The sequence below is a fragment of the Macaca nemestrina genome, chromosome 19 (genome assembly GCF_043159975.1).
Source record: "Macaca nemestrina isolate mMacNem1 chromosome 19, mMacNem.hap1, whole genome shotgun sequence".
Lineage (NCBI taxonomy): Eukaryota > Metazoa > Chordata > Mammalia > Primates > Cercopithecidae > Macaca > Macaca nemestrina.
In genome coordinates, this window is record NC_092143.1 from 82,146,358 (window position 1) to 82,167,674 (window position 21,317).

The 21,317-nt window shown below is 38.9% G+C and overlaps 1 protein-coding gene across 15 annotated transcripts in view; it reads left to right on the plus strand.

The window, feature by feature from the left end:
- Positions 1 to 21,317, plus strand: part of LOC105478913 (piezo type mechanosensitive ion channel component 2) — a 475,658-nt gene that overhangs the window by 312,880 nt on the left and 141,461 nt on the right. For all 15 annotated transcript variants that reach the window (XR_985592.3, XR_011617161.1, XM_011736634.2 and 12 more), the window contains one exon: positions 19,599 to 19,761. Coding sequence is in view for 13 of the 15 variants with exons in the window: in XM_011736634.2 (XP_011734936.1) it covers positions 19,599 to 19,761 (163 nt within the window). In the remaining 2 variants the exon portion in view is untranslated. The remainder of the gene's footprint in view (positions 1 to 19,598; positions 19,762 to 21,317) is intronic.

The following is a 21,317-nucleotide window of genomic DNA, read 5'->3' on the forward strand; positions in this document are numbered from 1 at the left end:
AGAGTGATTAAACAAGTAAGTAGATGGCAGATGAGGCAGCAGGTGTCTTCCTGTTTGAGAGGGAGGTTACAGAGAAGCAACAAGGGAAGGCTAGAACAATATGATAACAGATTGGAATTGGAGTCATCATTATGAACTCATATTTACTTTAATATAAATACAGATGATAATATGGATAAATATTTCTAGATCTGTGTATATGCACACATATTTTCTTGTTCTTTCAGCTGAGAGGGCCTAGAAGCAGTGAGGAGCAGTTGCAGTGAGCACAGCTAGTGCCCACATCTTGGTTTCTAAATACCATTCTCCAATAAAAGGAACCAGGGCTCCTTGGAGAAATGGCTGATACTAGAGTTTGGTCAGGGTAGTGGTCAAAGATGGAATAATTTGAGGAACACAATAAATAAAGTCATATTAGAGTAAAACCTCGGGTATAAAATGCATATTGTGAGTTTATATTGATATAAGTAAATGATTGAATGAATAAATGGGAGATAAGAGGCAATTCTGTCCCATATGGAAGAATTCAGAATAATTCCTAACTTTCCACCCCATTGAGTGTGGGCTGTGCATAGTGACTTCTTTCCAAAGTATAGAGTATGGAAAGTGGAGGCCAGGAGTGGTGGCTCATACCTGTAATACCAGCATTTTGGGAGGCTGAGAAAGGCAGATCACCTGAGGTTGGGAGTTTGAGACCAGCCTGGCCAACATGGTGAAACCCATCTCTACTAAAAATACAAAAATTAGCCTGCCATGGTGGCGCGTGCCTGTAGTCCCTCCCTACTTGGGAGGCTGAGGCAGGAGAATCACTTGAACTCAGGAGGCAGAGGTTGCAGTGAGCCAAGATCGTGCCACTGTATTTTCCAGCCTGGGTAACAAAGCAAGATTCTGTCTGGAAAAAAAAAAAAAAAAGGAAGACAGAAAAGACAGTGGAAAAAAAGAGCAACTTCATTTTGGAGAGACCTGACAAACACTCAGCCAAGTGATCAAACTTAACATCATCAGGTGTAAGTCATGTTGATAGCATGTATCCTTGAAATGGTGTGATGAGAATGGCACTTTACCCCTGCGGCCTTTCTCCCCCAAATCCTTAACCCCTGTGTAACAATGAGAAAACAAACAAAGCAAAACAAAGGGACATACTATGGAATACCTGATGAGAACTTAGAATTGTGAAGCTCATCAAAAACAAGAAATATCGAAGAAGTCACAGCCTAGAGGTGCCCGTAGAGACATGATGATTAAACATAATGCAGCATTCTGCATGGAATTCTAGTGTGGATAAAGGACATTAGGTGGCTGGGCATGACCAGCACTCTGGGAGGTCGAGGTGGGTAGATCACCCGAGGTCAAGTATTCAAGACCAGCCTGGCCAACATGGTGAAACCCCATCTTTATGAAAAATACAAAAATTAGCCAGGCATGGTCGGGGGTTCCTGTAATCCCAGCTACTTGGGAGGCTGAGGCAGGAGAATCACTTGGACCCAGGAGGCAGAGGTTGCAGTGAGTCAAGATCATACCACTGCACTCCAGCCTGGGCGACAGAGCAAGACGCTATCTCAAACAAAAATAAAGAAAAGGACATTAGGTGAAAGCTAAGTTTAAAATCATGTGTCAGTATTGGTTTGTTAATTGTGACAAATGTACCATACTAACGTAAGATTTAACCGTTGAGGAAAATGGGTATAGAGAATTATCTGTAGTACGTTTTCAACTTGTCTGTAAATTTAAAATTGTTCTAAAATTTAAAAAAATACTTGAAATATATCTTGGAGCTTGTTTCATATCAAATATAGATATGGATATATAGATGATGGATATTTTTTATTATTTTAAATGGATGCATAGTATTCTATAATATACATATATATCATAAATTATCTAGAAATCTAAATCTAAATTTCTCTGTCATGTTCATTTAAAATTTTATTAGCTTTGCACTATTACTGTTCATAGCCAACAAATATCCTTAAATAAACATGAAAGCATATATGCAATAACTTGTCTGTATCTAAGTAAAACATAAAATCTAAAGAAGTTTTGAAAAACTCCAGCAGAGAAAGCTCCAGATGGGAAACCAAGGCTCTGCACATATTAAGGTCTTGAAGGCCTTTATGTCACCTTCATGTTGCCTTTATTTTAAATACATTTTTCCCACAGGTTATGGAGACTTGTATCTTGCTACTCTTGTAAATTATTCCCTGGCCCCAGATTTCTAGAGTAGTCTGTGGTTTATTTATGCAATGAAATACTACCCAGAAGTGAAAATGAACTATATTATATATGTGCATAAAATATATATATATACAGTTAAATTCATATAACAATTGTATGTATTATTTATGGGTGCATACCTATGTAGAAAAAGTGAGTTAAATATTCATGGGAATGATATACACTAATCTCAGGATAAGGCTTGAGGAAGAAGGAAGAGGAGGAGCAAGGCTTTAGCTATGCCATGAAGTTTTAATTTCTTTTTCTTAAGTGTGCTGGCAGAACAAAATGTGGCAGAATGCGAATATCTGCTTCCTCTGAGCAATGGGTATCTATGTGTATGTTTTATAAGTCCTATCATTACATTCAATTAAAAAATGGAAAGCCATTCACCATTCATGTCAGTCTCTTGTGTTGTTGGTAAATTATTGTGGGATTCTTTTTCCCTCTGATTCTTCAAAGATTGGCTTTATATTGCTTGTATCTGCACCTGTTGATTGCAATTACATTTATCCCTCCCCTGCCTTTGTTTCTCCACACACTCTGTACTTTTTGAATTGGGTTGTTTCAGTTTAAGGAAGGCCATATTTGAAGATGAAAACTAAGCATATTTGAGGATGCTTGAATGAAAAAAATTATCCTTTCAAGCATTCACCAAAATAATGCGCAGCTTCGATTCTTTTATTTTTCACATGTTCTAGATAACAGATGGCACTTTAGGGCTATTAACAGTATGTGTGAGAAAAAAGTCAGGACTATATGTAGTGATTCTCTTAAATACTCCCATTGTTGAGTGGACAATTTAAGTCATCATAGTTGTGAAGGGAATAAAAGAGAAGCGGCAGGTTGCTTTTGTTAGAAGTAATCTCCAAAATATGGAATAAGAAAGTAACAGAAAATTTCCTACTTTTGCAAAATTAAACAATCTGAAAGCTCAAGTTAATTGTTCTTAATAAAAACAAAAATGCTAAGACATAAAAATAGTCTTTTCTGTCTAAAAAGAGAACCTAGACATTTCAGCAAACCAGTGCAAATTCTTTCAAACTGTCTACATCTACCTATTCAGTACCTTATAATGGAATTGATGTTACTGGCAAGGGCTCTAAGATCATAAAATAATCTTAAATACTTTCTGAATCATGAAAGAAAAAGTTATATCATTTTCAAATCATCTTAGTAGTAAGAGATATTCTATTTGTTTTAAAATAGCAGCCTGTATAATGTCTAAGAAGTTCACAGACTTCAATCTAGCTGGGTTCCAAAAGTTTGTTGAGCCGCTGATTTTTCTGGGTTAGATATAAACGTTAATTTCCAAGTTTAACTTATGAAAGTTAGTTTAATCCACAGTAGCAGACTTCTATTTATTGGCTGTCTTTTGGTTCATACTCTCTTTTAGAGACTTGGCAAGTGGACATTCATTAGCCGCTTAGTGCACCCCAACCCATACACAAAATTGCAAAGGGAAGCATTGATAACATCTAACAGGAAGTGTGGTGAGCTGGCTCCTGCAGTCCCATTCTTTAGTCCACAGGTTCACTCTTTCCCGATCTATGAGAGCTGATTCCACTAGACTGACTGGAGGCCAGCAGACACTGGCCTGTTTCCCTCCATGCTTTCCAGGGCTGGGACTTAGCAGAAAGGAGCCAGTGGCCTGGTGCTCCAGCATTCCTAATCAGGGAGCTTCTCCAACTAACTGTCAGGGCCCCTAAGACATAATAGGAAGTTTGTTTCAGTGTTTCCTCAAAGGTATTTTTAGGCATCACTACCCTGGAAAAGGGAATTTTAATTACTATCATTGGTTATAATGGTAATTTTAAGAATACCAATTTTATTAGGAGGAAACGTTTCCGCTATTTATTTCCAATATAAAGCTGTAGAAAAGGTTAGTTAGGGATGGGTAAGCCATTGGCAAGTGACGATTGACAGTATTCTGACTTAATACTCTAAGTCACTGCTATCCCAAGTGGCAGATCAGTGCTGGTCCATGAATTGTTTGAAACAGGTTTTCAACAAGTTAAATGCAGAAACTGAGAGAAAGCATTTAAAATTTATATAGCACAATGACATTGTGGTGACTTGCAGGCATGTGATCATTTTCTACTAATTATTATTTTCTGTTACATTTACAAATGTGTTGATATACAATGAATAGCAACTTTTAAAGGCTCTCATAGCTTGAAAAACACATTTTAGAAGGTAATAAATTTGTTAGAAAATCTATTTTCATTACAACATGTGTAATTTTGATTTTCTCTGACAAATTTATACTAGCACTATTGCATTTGTAATCAATGACGTTAATCACTTTTAAATTTACGAATAATATAAAAAGAAAGTAAAAAGAGAACAAGGAATTTTTCTGAGGTTCTTTGGTAAGAATTCAAGAAAGACAAAAGTGTGGAAGAAGATGAAAGAGGATGTATGTTCAACTGAGGTCTATGTTGTAAATGGTGAGAGACAGGGAGGGCGCAGGATGGTGCTGTGGGTAGAATCTCTGATGGAAAAGGTGGTGCTGGGTGGGGCTAATATGTGACTCATATTTCCTTGTTCCAGCAACCTGGAAAACGTCTAGGTTATATCTGAAATGAGGTAAGAAGAGAGAAAATGAGGCAAGATATAATTATTCATTTTAATTGTATGAGCTGGTTACAAATAAAATATTTATTATTCATATTGTGTTTCTATATAGTAAGCCTTTGATAAAAATATTATTTTAATCAGATTCTACTTCTAGGTGGGTAGGTCGATACTTTTATGCAAGTATATATATGCATATTAGTAAGGCAGGTGTTAAAAAGATATGTGAAGTGTCCTAGACTAGCTATCCTCCTATAATCAAAGAGAAAACTAGAGAAAATATATGAAACAACTGTTTTCAGACACTGGGCGATTGGAAGTGCAGGTTTATGATGGCTGAGAGAAGGGAAACAAGCAGGATAAGCTAAAGGATTTTTCCAGCTTTCTACCTGGAAGAATTTACTGCACATTATATGGGGAAGGGAATCCAAGCTGAGCATGGTGGTCTTACTGAGCTGAAGATGAGAATTTGGAGAGAATGAGGAGGCTGACATTTGTGGCACAGAGTAATGGAGAGGAGAAAGACAGAGAAAGAGCTCCAGAGATCTTCAAGGAGTCACCCAGACACTTTAGCTGAATTCTAAGCTGTGCGTGCATAGGTAAGACTCCATGAAGTCAGACAAAACAAAACTCCTGAGGAAAGAACAAAAATTGAGGAACTATAAAGTTAGTAGTTGCCAGAGCTCATATAGATCGGAGAAAATATTTTAGCTTTGACCAGAGTGAAGAATTCTTCTACTCTACTGGGGCTGAGCTAGTCACACCATGAAGGTTACTGCAGGCCCATCACAACAAAACTTATGAACAAGCCTACTAGGATAAAGCTGATGCAAGTAACTTAACTTCCTGCCAGTACAAAACTCAACACTTTTTAAATGACAACAAAATCAAGACACTCGATAATGTAAAAATAACAATGTTCAGCATCCAGTTGAAAATTTTTAGACGTGTGAAAAAGCAAGAGAAAACTCAACCAATGAAAATCAAACTACAAGTGAAACCTCCTTAAAAAAACTTTTTAAAATATTTTCAAGATTAAAGAAAATAGACCTAATGAAAACAAAAATGGAATTTATAAAAGAGAATTGATGGACAAAAAGAACAAATGAAAGTGAAGAACTACAAAAATACCATAGCTGTAATAAACAATCTACTGAATGAGCTTAAGAGCAAATTAAATACCACAGAAGAAAAGATTAGATGAACTTGAGGATAGAATGATAAATCCTACCCAAATTGAAGCACAAGAAGAAAAGAAATTGAGGAAGAAAAAAAAAATACTGAACCACATAACCTATAGGACAGCTTCGAGAGGTTTAACACAAGTGTAATTGGAGAAAGATGTGAGCATAGATAAATGTATATTAGGAAATAACAGCCAAATGTTTCCCAAATTTGATGAAAAATATAAACTCCCTGGTCCAAGAAGTTTAACAAACTCCAATCTAAACAAAAAGAAATTCCCACGAAAACACAATATAGTTAAAAATTTGCATATCAGTGATAGAGAAAAATATTTAAAACAGCCAAATAAAAAGACACATTATGTGCAAGGGAACAATGGTAAGAATTATCACACTCTCGTCACCAGAAATGAATGCCATTCAAAAAGCAATAGGATAACATTATTAAAGTTACTTCTCAAAGGAAAAAAAACTATGAACCTATAATTCTGTATCTGAGGATGTAGGTAGAAGAAATGAAGGTCAAATAAAGATATTATTAGACAAGAAAGACTGAGAGAATTTTGCACCAGCAGACCTGCAGTATGCAGATATTAGAGGATGCTCTTCAGACTTAAGGAAAATGATTTCAGGTAGACGCTTAGCTCTACAAATTAAAAGCTCTTGAAATGAGATTCACCTTTTCTCTACCTCTGTATGAAGTTTTGTGAAGATATTATGTCTTCATGTAGGAAGCTGCAGCAGTTTCTTGTGACCAAGAGAGAACAAGCATGAAGGTGGACACCGATGATGCATTGAGGACAACATTGAGAAAACACCTGTGTGATTGTGTACTGGATTAGCTAACCTGGAGCTGCTCATCTTTGGATTTTCTGTTGAGTGACATGTTTAACATTGATAGAGCAATCAACATTAAAATCTGATCAAAGAAACAGGCAGTTTCATATCCTTCATAGCTGAGTCTTTGGAATACATTGGCAACGCTTATATCTTCAGCATTATTCTTTGCATTGATTAGTAACTGAAATCTAAAATCTTTAATTCTTTTTTATTTTTGAATAGATATTCATTAGAATAATGAAAGAGAAAATTTACATTTTAAGAATTCCTAAAAGGAATTACGTTTTTAAAGATTGCCTTTTTATCCAAAAAGCAGTATACACTGTATATCATACAAATGCCCCCAGTTTTATCCAAATCCACTGTTAAATTGCCCATGTAATTATTCCAGTAGAAATCATTATACCTTTTTATTGTTAATTTCATTAATGCTTTACTGGAAATAATGTAGATGTACTTAAATGCAGTTCTCAGAGTTTTTGTTATGACAATTAAATGGAACATTTCCATATTATTTGGGGGGGCGGTGATGTGTGTACTTACTAAGTTTAAAGTGTAACAGAAAATTATTAGCCACTAACAACATAGATAAAATAAATGGCCATTAGACTTACTTTAGGGCATGCTTTTCAATGATTTCAATGACAACATCCTTTTTATTCCTATTTCCATTAAAATGAAGCCAATAATTCGGTTATATATTCTAACTGAAAATGAGACTGTGAAATGATAGCCCTTCTAGTCTTGGACAACGGAATAGTTGACAAAAGTAATGCATTGACGTGAAGCAAAATGGTAGGGGACACCCATGAAGGATGCTCTAAACAAATATCTTGAGACTAATATGAACATACAATACTGTATATAAATGAAAATTCCAAATGCAGTTAAATAAGGAGTACAGATGAGATAGAATTTTTGGTGATTTAGCAGATTCTCAGTATGAAATTCTTATTCTTTCCATTCCCTTTCTGTTATATTCATATATTACTATTGATCCTGCGACTGTTTTCAAATCAACACAAATAGCTATTGAAGGCTTTCTCTGTGCACGAATTCACCTAGAGTAAATCATTTTGGTATTTCCCTAACCAATAATTCCCAGGAAAATACTGGGTATACACAAGTGTATATTCAGGACATATTCAAGGCTATACATAGAGTTTGTTCAGCTTCATTCACCTGCCATGAAATGGGCTACATATTAACTTCTTATTAGTTTCTTATTGTAAATCACCTTCCCCTCAATTCCTTTTAAAGTCGTGCTGAATTCAACATCATTGAAGATCAACATGGAGTACTAATCAAAGTATTTCAAGAAATTTCTTATATCTAATCTAATAGTATTTTGGCAGAACAGAGACGACAAGGAACATGAAGTATGACTACTTCTTTAAGGGTATAAATTGTGATTTCTATGTCCTTGTTGATGTTCCAGAATCTGTTTAGTCTATTTATCTGTATTTTTTTCAAGGGACAGAGAAACAACTCAAAAAATAAGAAAAAAGTATATAGTTTATTCAGCTTATGTTGTAATCAGAATAGGTTATGAAGGAAAACATTTAATTCAGGTAATAGACTTCATAGAAACATTGTAAAGTCCTACTTTTTTTCTTTTTTCTTTTTTGATGGAATCTCGCTCTGTCACCCAGGCTGGAGTGCAGTGGCACAATCTCAGCTCACTGCAACCTCCGCCTCCTGGGTTCAAGAGAGTCTCCTGCCTCAGCCTTCTGAGAAGCTGGGACTACAGGCGCCTGCCACCACACCTGGCTAATTTTTTGTATTTTTAGTAGAGGCGGGTTTTCACCGTGTTAGCCAGGATGGTCTCGGTCTCCTGACCTCGTGATCCACCCGCCTCGGCCTCCCAAAGTGCTGGGATTACAGGCGTGAGCCACCATGCCCGGCCGTAAAGTACTACTGTTTTGAAGAATGTTTCTGTCTTGTTCAATCTTAAAACACGAAAAAATAAAATGAGGCCACGGAAGAACTTCAGAAGGTCATAATCAAATTGTCTTATATAGTGTATAAAAATATGGTCTGTAAGTTTTTTATAAACAAAATTGTGCCTTATAAATATTTTACACTCTGCCTTTTCCTATACCAGTGTCATGTATCTAGCCTTAATAAATGGACATTTTGGTATAATTTCATTGGTTTTATATTTCATGTTAATTTAGTTATGTTTAAGAGATCAAATCTCACCTCAAACAACTTTTAACAGAGTGTTTTAATTCTATTGTCAAATTGGTGTTCATTGTATTTGATATTGCTTAAAATATCTAGACAAATAGGGTGGGATATTTTTTTATAAGGGAACTCTCATTAAATGGTGTTTGCTGGGATGAGATTTAAATAGCAGGTAAAATATTAGTTTCTACTAATAAGAGAAAAGAACTGTCCAACTGACTTTAACTCAACGCTTCCCAAACTTTATTTATTTTATTTATTTTTTTTTGAGACAGAGTCTTGCTCTGTTGCCCAGGCTGGAGTGCAGTGGCGCGATCTTGGCTCACTGCAACCTCCGCCTCCTGGGTTTAAACAATTCTCCTGCCTCAGCCTCCCAAGTAGCTGGGACTACAGGCGTGTGCCACTACATCCAGCTAATTTTTAGTAGAGACGGGATTTCACCATGTTGGTTGGCCAGGATGGTCTCGATCTCTTGACCTCATGATCCACCCGCCGCGGCCTCCCAAAGTGCTGGGATTACAGGCGTGAGCCACTGCGCCCGGCCAATGCTTCCCAAACTTTAATGTGTATATAAATCACTTCAGTGTCTTGTTGGAATGCAGATTTTCATTCAGTAGGTCTTGGGTGGGGCCCAAGATTCTGCACTTCTAATGGAAGAAGCTCTGAGGGACAAGGTCCTAGAAAACCCGCACCATTTATAATTGTGCCATGCCTAATTTTATTCCTCTGCTTCATGAGCCCCAACGTACTCTTCAATGTTTTAAAAATTAATAAAACTGCAGCTGAAAAGATAAATAAATAATTTGGTTCTATGTATTAGTTTATATTTGTGCAAAAAAGCAAAAATACAAGTTATTCCAGTAGTTACCAGATCTGGAAATATCAGACATGGATTTCATTGAAATCCTCCCAAAGACATAAATTACGTATTCATTTGAAAACTTACTGACTCATTTTGCCTTAACTTGACTTCTTTAGTGATGCACCAATTTTTTTCCTTTTGCATGTTGTCAATACTATATAATGATTAGTGGAGAAAATCTATAGATTTTTATTGGGTATTTAGGTGTTGCCCCTATTATTTTGTAAACATAATTAATTTTCTGATGAACAGCTGTTTTTATAAAAGTCTTTGAAAACATTTCTGATTATTTTTGATTGATAATTTCAAGTAATCATTCAATCAAACATTTTTGATTGATAGTTTCAGTTACATTTTGCAAAATTATTAGTAAAGCTACTACTAGGGTTGCCATTATAATAATCTGAACATGACCCATGTATAGAAAACTTGTAAGTGCTTTGGAAGCATCTAAGAAACATTATTTAGGTCCTGAAGGAGTTTACAACCCATTTCAAGCCACGAGACACAGAAATATAAAAGAACACTAATGGCATAAGACATTGTGATCTGTGGTTAAATGAGAATTACAGATACTAGGTTCACCAAAATGTCAGCCACACACAGCATGGGAGGTGGGTCTGGGGATGGAGAGGCTTCAGACTGGCAGAGGTTGAGGCAGGGGTGGAGAGAGACAATTGACAAGGAAGCTCCTCCTGATGAAGAGCTGAGCACTTCCAGCATGAGACTTATGTGTCTGCTAGGCAGGGAGTCTTCCCAGCTCCTGCCTAGTGGGATTTGATCATAACTGCAGCCCGGTACCTGTGGTGTGTTTCCCGCACCTCCTTTCTCCAAATGAGAGTTTTTATTGCACTGATAATGTTTCCACTCCACTGACGTATGCTGGGTGCAATTTTGCAGACCTGTAAGGAGCGAAGTACTGAACTGTAAAAGAGGACCAAGCATCACCTAGGCCTCCACCTCGTGAGCTGTATAACTGGGTAGAAATTTGGAATCGTTTTTCTTGGAGAGGGAGAAAGTATGTTCTATGTGTGAGAAGAAAGTGTGCATAAATATATAGACTATAACTATAATGTACCATCAGAAGACTGTCCTTCTTCGTTTGTTCCTCAGTAAGAGCACTCACAAATATTATCTAGGTACCTTGCTATTGAAACAACAGATGTATCATTCTAGCTTGAACTATATACATCTGTACTTTTATACAAGGAAGAAATTGATATCTATCACGTAAGAAATCTAGTGGCCCTGTAGCTTACAATCCAAAACAAGTGTATATAGGATATTTTCAAGCCCCATTTCAGCAATAAGCTGAAGTGTCATGAAAAGCATTTCAAAAGTCGTATGCCTTTCATTTCTGATCTTCACATTACCTCTTCGAGATACGTTATTTACTAGCCTCATTTTCCAAATGAGGAAATTGAGGCATAAAGTGGTTAAATGCCCTACTCAGGGTCACATAGGTAATCATTCAGGCAGGGCTCGAATCCATGTCTGGATTACCGTTCTTTTCATTTATCCCTGTAGCCTCTGATTTTAAGTTTATTCTGAGTTCATGTTAAGGCAATTTCATTTAAAAGATGTGCTTTAAAATCAAAATACTCAGTAGAATATGTGCCACTTGAATTTTCATTTTTTTAACGTTTAAAAATAAGATCCATGTTTTGTTGCCATTAGATTTATGCCATTAGGATGGGGAAAGGGTGGGGAAGGGATGCAAGAAACAGAAAAGTTAATTATTTTTAGTGCCTGGCCATTTTCCCCACAATTAGTTTTATAAGCTGCTGCAGGGTACCTATGTCTGCTTAAAGAATTAAATCCCCAGGGACCGTGTGTGGGTAGCTGCAGTTGTTGCTAGCTTTGTATCTTCAAACATAATTAATCAGTAAGGTTGAACTCTTTCCCCTGAACCAGGACTCGCTTACGGAAACACAGCTTCCTCCCCCTCTCAAGGCTGCTTGTCATGTGTTCCTCGGTCTCAGTTGAGCCCATGAGTGTGTCTCACTGGCCAGTCATCATGGCCACTGATCCACTTGGCTCCTGGTGTCTCATGAACTTTCTGAATACTCTGCCTGGGAATTCCCATGGGGGCCCAGGACGCTTGGAGTCTGTCACCAAACCCAGGGAAAATGGTATGAGAATAGGAACGGCTGAACACCCTGGGGGCTGACAAGGCGTCCATCTTGACTGAGGCTCCAACAAGCCTCCTCTCTTTTGAGTGTGGTTTGTGTGTTTGAGTCTAGTGTCTGTATTTTGGACTCAAATTCTCAAACTTCCTGAAATACATCTGCCTCTTTGGGGCTACTTCCCTTTACCATTTCTTCCTCCATTCATTTCAATTAAAGGATGTGGGGTTAAAAATGAGAAGATTATTAAAAGATGTTTCCTCTAGAAAATGATTTGTCCCCAAATATTCCTTTTATGCTAGTTGGAAACAATATATTCCCTGGCTTCCTAAAAGGATTGGAAGCTGTCTTGGACTTAGAACTCTGAGCTTTTGAGGAAAAAAAGTTAAGTATAGAGCCAGGCACGGTGGCTCACGCCTGTAATCCCAGCACTTTGGGACGCCGAGGCGGGCAGATCACGAGGTCAGGAGATGGAGACCAGCCTGACTAACACGGTGAAACCCCGTCTCCACTAAAAAAATTCAAAAAATTAGCTGGGCGTGGTGGTGGGCACCTGTAGTCTCAGCTACTCGAGAGGCTGAGGCAGGAGAATGGCATGAACCCGGGAGGTGGAGCTTGCTGGGAGCCAAGATCCTGCCACTGCACTCTAGCCTGGGCAACAGAGCAAGACTCCATCTCAAAAAAAAAAAAAAAGTATGGTGTCCAACCTCACACCTATTAGGATAGCTACTCTCAAAAGCATAAAATAACAAGAGTTGGCAAGGCTATAGAAAAACTGGAAGATTGTGCACTGCTGGTGGGAATGTAAAATGGGGCAGCACTGAATGGAAAACAGTATACCAGTTCCTCTACTAAAACTAGAATGGCCCTATGATCCAACAATTTCACTTATGGCTATATATTGAAAAGAATTGAAAACAGGGTCTTGAAGAGATACTTGTTCACCCATGTTCATAACTGCGTTATGCACAATAGTCAGAAGGTGGAAGTGCCATCAACAGATGAATAAACAAATGGGATATATACATACGGTGTATGTACATATGTATGTATATGTATAGACAATGTATATATAATGGAATATTATTCAGCCTTAAAGTAGAAGGAAATTCTGACACTTGCTACAACCTGAATGAACCTTCAGGCCATCATGCTACGTAAAACAAGACAGTCACAAAAGACAAATTTTGGATGGTTCCACTAATATAAGGTACCATGTAGTCAAATTCCCAAATATGGAGTATACAGTGGTGGTTTCCAGGGCCTGGGAGGAGAAGGGAATAGGGAGTTTTTATTTAATGTGTACAGAATTTTAGTTTTGCAAGATGAAAAAGTTCTGTAGATTGGTTTCACAACAATATGAGTGTAATTAATACCACTGAACTGTGTCCTTAAAAATGTTTAAAATGGCCTGGGCGCAGTAATCCCAGCACTTTGGGAAGCCGAGGATGGCAAAGCACCAGTTGGAGACCAGCCTGGCTAACATGGTGAAATCCCGTCTCTACTAAAAATACAAAAATTAGCTGGGCGTGGTGGCGCGTGCCTGTGATCCTATATACTCTGGAGGCTGAGGCAGGAGAATCGCTTGAGCCCGGGAGGCGGAGGTTACAGTGAGCCGAGGCCCACTGCACTCCAGCCCGGGTGACAAGAGTGAGACTCCGTCTCAAAAAAAAAAAAAAAGATCAGTTTTATGTTATGTGTGTTTTGCCTCAAATAAAGATTTTTTTAAGTGTGCCGTTATTTTCAGTATTACGTATTTCTTGCAAATGGCTGGGATCCTGTATTACTAGAGACCGAGCAGATGTGGTCTGGAGCACACCTGAAAACAGGTGGAGGTTTTATAAATCTGCCAACATGTGCGAGCAGAAACAAGTGCCCTGCCAATTCATAATCACCACATGTTGTCAGATGTTATGGGTGCTTCGGAGAGAGAGAAAAAAGTGCAAATAAGTGCTCCATGAGGAGTGGAGGGCCGTCTATAATGAGTGCATGGAGGCCCCCAGGGCCGAAAGAATTAACCCTGCGCCGGGCCACAGGCGGAAGACTCATCCCTGTGCTGCGATGAGTGACCCTTCCTGTTGCCGCGATGTCCTTTTTCATCCCAAAGCCTGGAATGATTTTTTTATATAACTTTTACTATAGTTTCAGGGGTACATGTGCAGGTTTGTTATATCCATACATTGCATGTTGCAGGTGCACAGATGATTTCATCACCTGGGTAATAAGCATAGTACCCGATGAGTGGTTTTCCCGCCTCACCCTCCTCCCACCCTCACCCTCAAGGAGGCCCTGATGTCCTGTTATTCCCTTCTTAGTGTCTGTGTGTACTCAGTGTTTAACTCCCACTTACAAGTGAGAACAGCAAAGCATGGAATGAATTTGTATACATTATAATCTGAGTAAAGTGCAGTTGAAGGATCTTGGAATCATCCAGGGCTGCTTCATATTTTGTTCCTATTGGATATTTGAGTCTCATTGTTTCTTCCTTATAAATGTGAATTGTCAGTTTAAAAACACTGGTGTTGGCCGGGCGGGTGGCTCACGCCTGTAATCCCAGCACTTTGGGGAGGCCGAGGCGGGCGGATCACGAGGTCAGGAGATCGAGACCATCCTGGCTAACACGGTGAAACCCCGTCTCTACTAAAAAAAAAATACAAAAAACTAGCCGGGCGAGGTGGCGGCGCCTGTAGTCCCAGCTACTCGGGAGGCTGAGGCAGGAGAATGGCGGAACCCGGGAGGCGGAGCTTGCAGTGAGCTGAGATCCGGCCACCGCACTCCAGCCCTGGCAACAGAGCCAGACTCCATCTCAAAAAACAAAATAAAACAAACAAACAAACAAACTAGTGCTATTTCTGGAACATATACTTTTATTTATTGCTTCCTTCAGAAGGTAAAGTTCAAAATCCTTGTTAATAGCCAGTAGAGAACAAATAACTATCTGCTGTGTGTGACCTAAGATATACTTTAGGTAAATAGAAGTGTATTTTTGTTGCCTTTCTTTCATTTATTCTGTGTTCTTAGTTAATAAACTGGGGCACTAAAATCATGGATATTGGGATTCAAGCAGCAGTGATTTTTCTCTGAAAATTCCAGAATTTGCTTGTGTATCTGCAGTTTCTTACCTTTCTCTTTTTTAAAAGCAGGAACTTTTCCATCTTTTAATCTCTGCTCCAACCATAACCGTGATCACCTACTTACTCTCAGTGTATTTAATTCAGTTAAAAAAACTTACCTTTAAAGCCTTCCATGCCCTAAGCACTGCTATAAACGCAAGATGACAAGACATACACCCTTTTCGGACGGCATTAGAATAAAAATGGGCAGCAAAACAAGCACGGAAACTAAAAAAATAGCAGAAATTCAAATTATGACTACAAATATTGTTGTGGAGGCATAGGGAAAATTGATTCTAAGAAAGAGAAATCGTAGTCATTTCCTGGAGATGGTTACTTTGGAGCTAGACCTAGATGATGCCAACGATGTTAACAACCAGCAACAACAAAGAGATAGGAAGAAACATGAATGAAGTGTGCTGGGAAATGGCTTCAGGGTATTGGCTAATATTAACTATAAGGAATATCGGGCCTGAAGGAAAGAATGAAGAAGAACCAATGCTTACAGCAAAACTTAATTATCATAAATTAGCGTGAAGGTTCAGATGATAGGCCATGGACTTAATGTAATTATGCATCCTGAACAGCTGGTATCCTGTGTGACCCCTGCAGTATTTTGGAATGATTGAGGTATCTGGAAGGAATACAGTGATATGCACATATTATGGGATTGCACTTGGAGTTGGGGGCTGGAGTTATCCTAAGAGGTATCAGAGAGTTTATGAGGCTCTGCCTGTCCTATTTCTTGGATCTTCATTGCCAAGGAGTGGGTGAAGCTCACCTGGTACATATACCTCCAGTTCTTGATTTGGGGACTCCAGAAAAGTCATAGCTACTGAAAAGCCTCCTGGTAAAATGAGGAATAGCAACACCAAAGGGACTGAGATTTTATGGTAAACCCCAAATAGTCCAGCATAACCAAGGTTTTTGTCTGGGAGAAAGAAAAAGAGACCAGGTTGCTGAAGACCTCAGGGATGCTTTTCTGGGACTCAGGGCTTTTCTGCAGGAAGTGGGGGAATAGGGAGTAGTATGAGGAGGGTGGCGTAGAGAACATGAACTTTCCCAAGGAAACTCTGGCAGCTGTCATAATGTGGAGGGAAGAGAAATTAGAGGTAGGGAGACTGTCCTTGGCGTATTAATTGTCCAAGAAGAGAAGTGAAGATGTCTTCTATGGACAGAAATGCTGGCCATGAAGCAGCAGCCCAGACAGACCAGGTTCCAAAGTGGGAGTGTGGGCCCCAAGGGTCTGATGCGTCTCTACTGGGAACTGATCCTCACCTGGGGGCCTATCTTCAGCTATCTTTTGGGAAATAGAATCTGTGAGTTCTTAAGCATTTAATATAAGATCTTCTAAAACACTGTCCTTTCTTTTTCATATACTTGCGTCCTCACCCCACCCATCAACATTATTAGATTTTATTAGGAAGGGAAAGCTCAGAGACATTGAGTCGCTTACCAAATACATTTGTACACGTTATCAATAGAACCAGGCCTAGGATCAAAGATACACAAAAGATATTCCAAATGCATGGAAGAGAAAAACTTCATCTTTATCTTTTTATTTCCAAATAAGCAGTCCATTGGGATGTGCTGCTCTGTAATTGTGTCATTGTATACTTCTCAAGCCAAGAGATATTTCTATGGAGAGATTTAAGACAGTCAGGAGGAGTGCCCATCCCCACCCCCCACTGAAAGAGAGGGTTTCTGTGACACCTTGCTCTGCCCAAGCTAGCACCGGCCTTAGTGTAGGCAGAGTAGCTCCTGGAGAGCAGGTGCAATGGTATCAGTTTCTTTGTACTGTGAATATCAAGATGCAATCCTGGGAAGCAAAGGTTGAGTAAATTAAATAATTGTTGGATGCTGTGTAGTATCCTAGAATTGCATGCCAGAAAGGATGTGAACTTCAAGTACAAATTTCTCATCTCGCATATGAATCCTTTCAACAGTATCTAGTTTCTTTAGAAAATTAAAAAAAAAGAGAGAGAGAGAGAGAGAGAGAGAGAGAGATGCCAGGCATAGTGGCTCACACCTGTAATCCCAGCACTTTGGGAGGCCGAGGCAGGCGGATCACAAAGTCAAGAGATCATGACCATCCTGGTCAACTGAACAGCTGGTATCCTGTGTGACCCCTGCAATATTTTGGAATGATTGAGGTATCTGCAAGGAATAGAGTGACATGCACATATTATGGGATTGTACTTGGAGTTGGGGGCTGGAGTTATCCTAACAGGTATCAGAGAGTTTATGAAGTTCTGCCTGTCCTCTTTCTTGGATCTTCATTGCCAAGGAGTGGCTAAAGCTCACCTGGTACATATACCCTCAATTAAATCCTGTCTGTACTACAAATACAAAAATTAGCTGGGCATGGTGGCGTGCGCCTGTAGTTCGAGCTACTCAGGAGGCTGAGGCAGGAGAATCACTTGAACCCGGGAGGTGGAGGTTGCAGTGAACTGAGATCGTGCCACTGCACTCCAGCCTGGCAACAGAGCAAGACTCTGTCTGAAAAAAAAAAACAAAAAACCAAACAAAACAAAAAAGGAGACAGAGAAAGAAATCTTAGATTTTACAGTATTCGCATAGCTCGATTAAAAAACCGTTCTTATAGGAGACAACAATCTGCCACTGGTTAGCTTCTGCTCATTTTTTTTAGGTCTGTACGTTGCTAGTACAAAATCTAAGTCTGATTCTTCAATGTTAGTGTAGGAATGTGCAAAATCAGTTTGGAATCAGTTATGATATCAGTGGTAAGGTATGTAATGTCTATGTGATATGAAGCATTTAGTTCACTTTACCAACAGCTACAGAAAATTACAATTAAAATTCTGTATGGGACAAAACAAGTATTTTTAAACTGAGAGTTGATGAGGTTAGTTCTAGCATATGTGCCAGGCGTGGAACAAGGAGAAGGACTCAGTAGCTGGAAGAGCTGTCACTTAGATTAACCCAGCTTGTCTAGCTTGTCTGATTTTACATCAAAGAGCTTTTTCTGTGTACTTTATACAAGAAATTTACATTTTAATCTAGGGCTACAAAAAAGATTTTCAGAAAGTTCTACCATTCTAAGTGGGACATAACTTTTTTCACTCGGGAAATTGTTATTTCAAACGCTAACTCCAAAAAAAAAATCTGGAACTTAAGAAAAAAATATTTTATAATAAGAACAAGTTATGGTATAACTTATTTATTTCTGATAAAACTGAAGAAAGTTAGTTTAATTTCTATTTAGCCTACTTTAAAATCTGTGTTCATCAATACACTAATATTGCACTCGCATTGTGATAGAAAACAGCATTCACCCTGAGAGATTTTACAAGTGAAGGGCATGCAGCCTTTGAAGATCCTGTAACTGAAGAATGTAAGATTAAAAATTAAAGGAAATTCACATATAAAAGTTGCAAACAGTCTGGGTGCAATTGTTCACACCTATAATCCCCGCAGTTTTGGAGGCTAAGGTGGGAGGATGGCTTGAGCTCAGGAGTTCGAGACCAGCCTAGACAATATAATGAGACTTTGTCTCTACAAGTAATTTAAAAAAATATTTGGGTATGGTGGCATGCCCTTGTGTTCCTAGCGACTTGGGAGGCCCAGGCAGTCAAGGCTGCAGTGGGCTGTGATCAGCCTGTGTGACAGAGCGAGACCCCATTTCAAACACAAAAAATAAATAAAAGATGCAAACAGTAGAAAGGTGTGAAACTCACTTAACCTTTAAAGTTTTATGCATTTAGTAGAGTATTTTCTTAGAAAAATTGCCCATCAAAATGAATTTCTAAATGAGTCATATTTTACACAGTTTTCCATTATATAATCAGACACATGCTGATTAGTAGAAATCAGCATAAAAATAAACCATTTCAAAATGTAACAGACTCAAAGTCATATTTCAAAGAAAACGATTAATTACTATGCTTTGAAAAAATCATATTGCTCATAAATGATATTTGACAGAAATATATCTTACAGAAATTTTACTATATAATATTTGACTTTCATGGCTAAACTGTAGAACTATCTCCAGTTTCAATATTTGCCCAATAATGTCAACACTAGCTGAGTAGCTAATGCTGAACCCAGCCAAAAACAAAATATTTGCTCATTTAGCCAGACTAGTAACATGTTACCACATACTTGGCATTTCTATAATGCAGGGTTTTAATAGGGCTGATTTATAATTGAAACAAATTTCTATTAGATGTGCAAGAATTTAGTATTAGCTGGATTTTCAAACTGATGTAAAGATCATCTGGTCAATGTTGATGTCAATTTTATACATACACATATGATTTCAGAATGTATGTATTATATGCATATTATACATGTCTACATATGTTCTTTAAAGATGTAGTTACATATACAGAAGGATAATTGAAATATCTACAGTAGAATGGATCAACCTAGGAATAGCTCACGAATGTATCAAACACAAGGTACTTTTATTCAGTGTTGGAGACATATAGCTTATTGCATCTTTTAAGCATTTTTCTTTGTTTTTTAACAGGTTGTTTGGTATCAAGTCAGTAATTCAAACGGACTGTTCCAGTACTTGGAAGATCATAGTAAACCCGGACCTGTCATGGTACCACCACGCCAACCCTATCCTCCTGCTGGTGATGTACTACACTCTGGCCACTCTGATCCGCATCTGGCTGCAAGAGCCCCTTGTAAGGACAAAAACGTTTTCATGATCTTGTCTGCAAAGTAACCTAGCATCTCCAGGTGAAATGATTCACTCCTGTTCTCTACTGACTAATCAATACTCTATTCCAACACAACTCTCGTGTTCTGGGTATGAGTTTTAATTCTGCAAAGAGTATTAAGTGAATATAAATATTACCAGACCAAATACTAGCTTCCCTTTACTAATACCACAACGCACAATGTGCTGGTAAGAATGGCAGGTGGTGAGAGGAATGGAAGACTCATTTTTGCTGATCACTTTAGTGTAATATGCCGTGTTGTTGTCATACATTATCTCATTTAATAAACCATATAACTCCGATCAATAGACTAGGTATTATACCCATTTACAGATGAGGAAAATGAGGTTAGAGATGTCAGTTTTTCTAAAATCACACATTTACTGGGTGTTACAAATCAGATTCTAATCCACATTTGACAACGAAGCTCGGTCCTTAGAGGCACACACCCCTGTTATCAAGGGAGCTGGTGTTTCCTGTATCTCCTCCAGCCCTCTTAGCCTGTGAAGATGTGGGAGTGACAGTCCAGCTCTTGGTGGTGCCTGTTGCCTCCTGAGTATCCTCTTGTGAGGGATGGGGATTTGGATATTCCTTCCAGCGCAACTGCGGGTGTTTATTCCCTATGAAAATATGAACAAGGGCACAGCATTTCTGAGGGGAGGACTGAAGCCTGGGTGGCTTCTCTTCTCTCTTTTCTCCTTCAGTGACAGAAAACATCAGCCTGATTTTCTTTACCCTAAATGACTGTCAGGAGCCCATTTGCAAGGTAGCTTAGTGACACATGAAGGAGACAAGCTGTGTAGACAGGGTCGCCGCACCTTTTCATGCCCCACCTGCGGGGAACCCCACAGCTGGGGACAGTTCTCATGAGCATGGCCCAGCCTGAGTCTCTGCATTCCAGTCCCGCCTCCTCCGAATCGCTCCTAGCCTGGGGCCCTGCAGAAGCTCCCCACTTTCTCTGTTCTGTCTTTATACCCGCAGACTATTTCCACACGTTCATCAGTCAAGCCAGTCAATGAGTGTTTATGGAAGGCCACCTGGGTCTGACACTGACCTAGGGGCCGGCACAGAGCAATGACCTCAGTAGGCAGGGCCCCACTTAGAGAACTGTGCATTCTAAAAGAGAAAAATCGGTCCAAGAGAAGCACACAGGATGTGAATCAGATAGGGACTAAAACTGCGGGAGGTACATACCTCCGGTCGTCCCTGACAGAAGCGCCACCTGCAGAAATGAGGATGGTGCTGTCTTCCTCCTCTGTGGTAGCTCCTCCCCATCTCAGGGGCTAACAGCCATCTGTGGGATTAGGGTCTCAGAGGCCATCCTTGTTAGCAGGGTTCTCGTGCATCATCTTTCTTTTAGGCCACTGATGACAGTTGTATAGTAACAAAATGATTTATGGGTGGTAAGGAATCCCAGTCATGTTGTGTTATATTCTTCAATTCTTTTCTAAAATTTGACTGTGCCAGTAGAATCATTAAAATCGTGTCCCATTCCTCCACAAGCATGCATATGTATATGT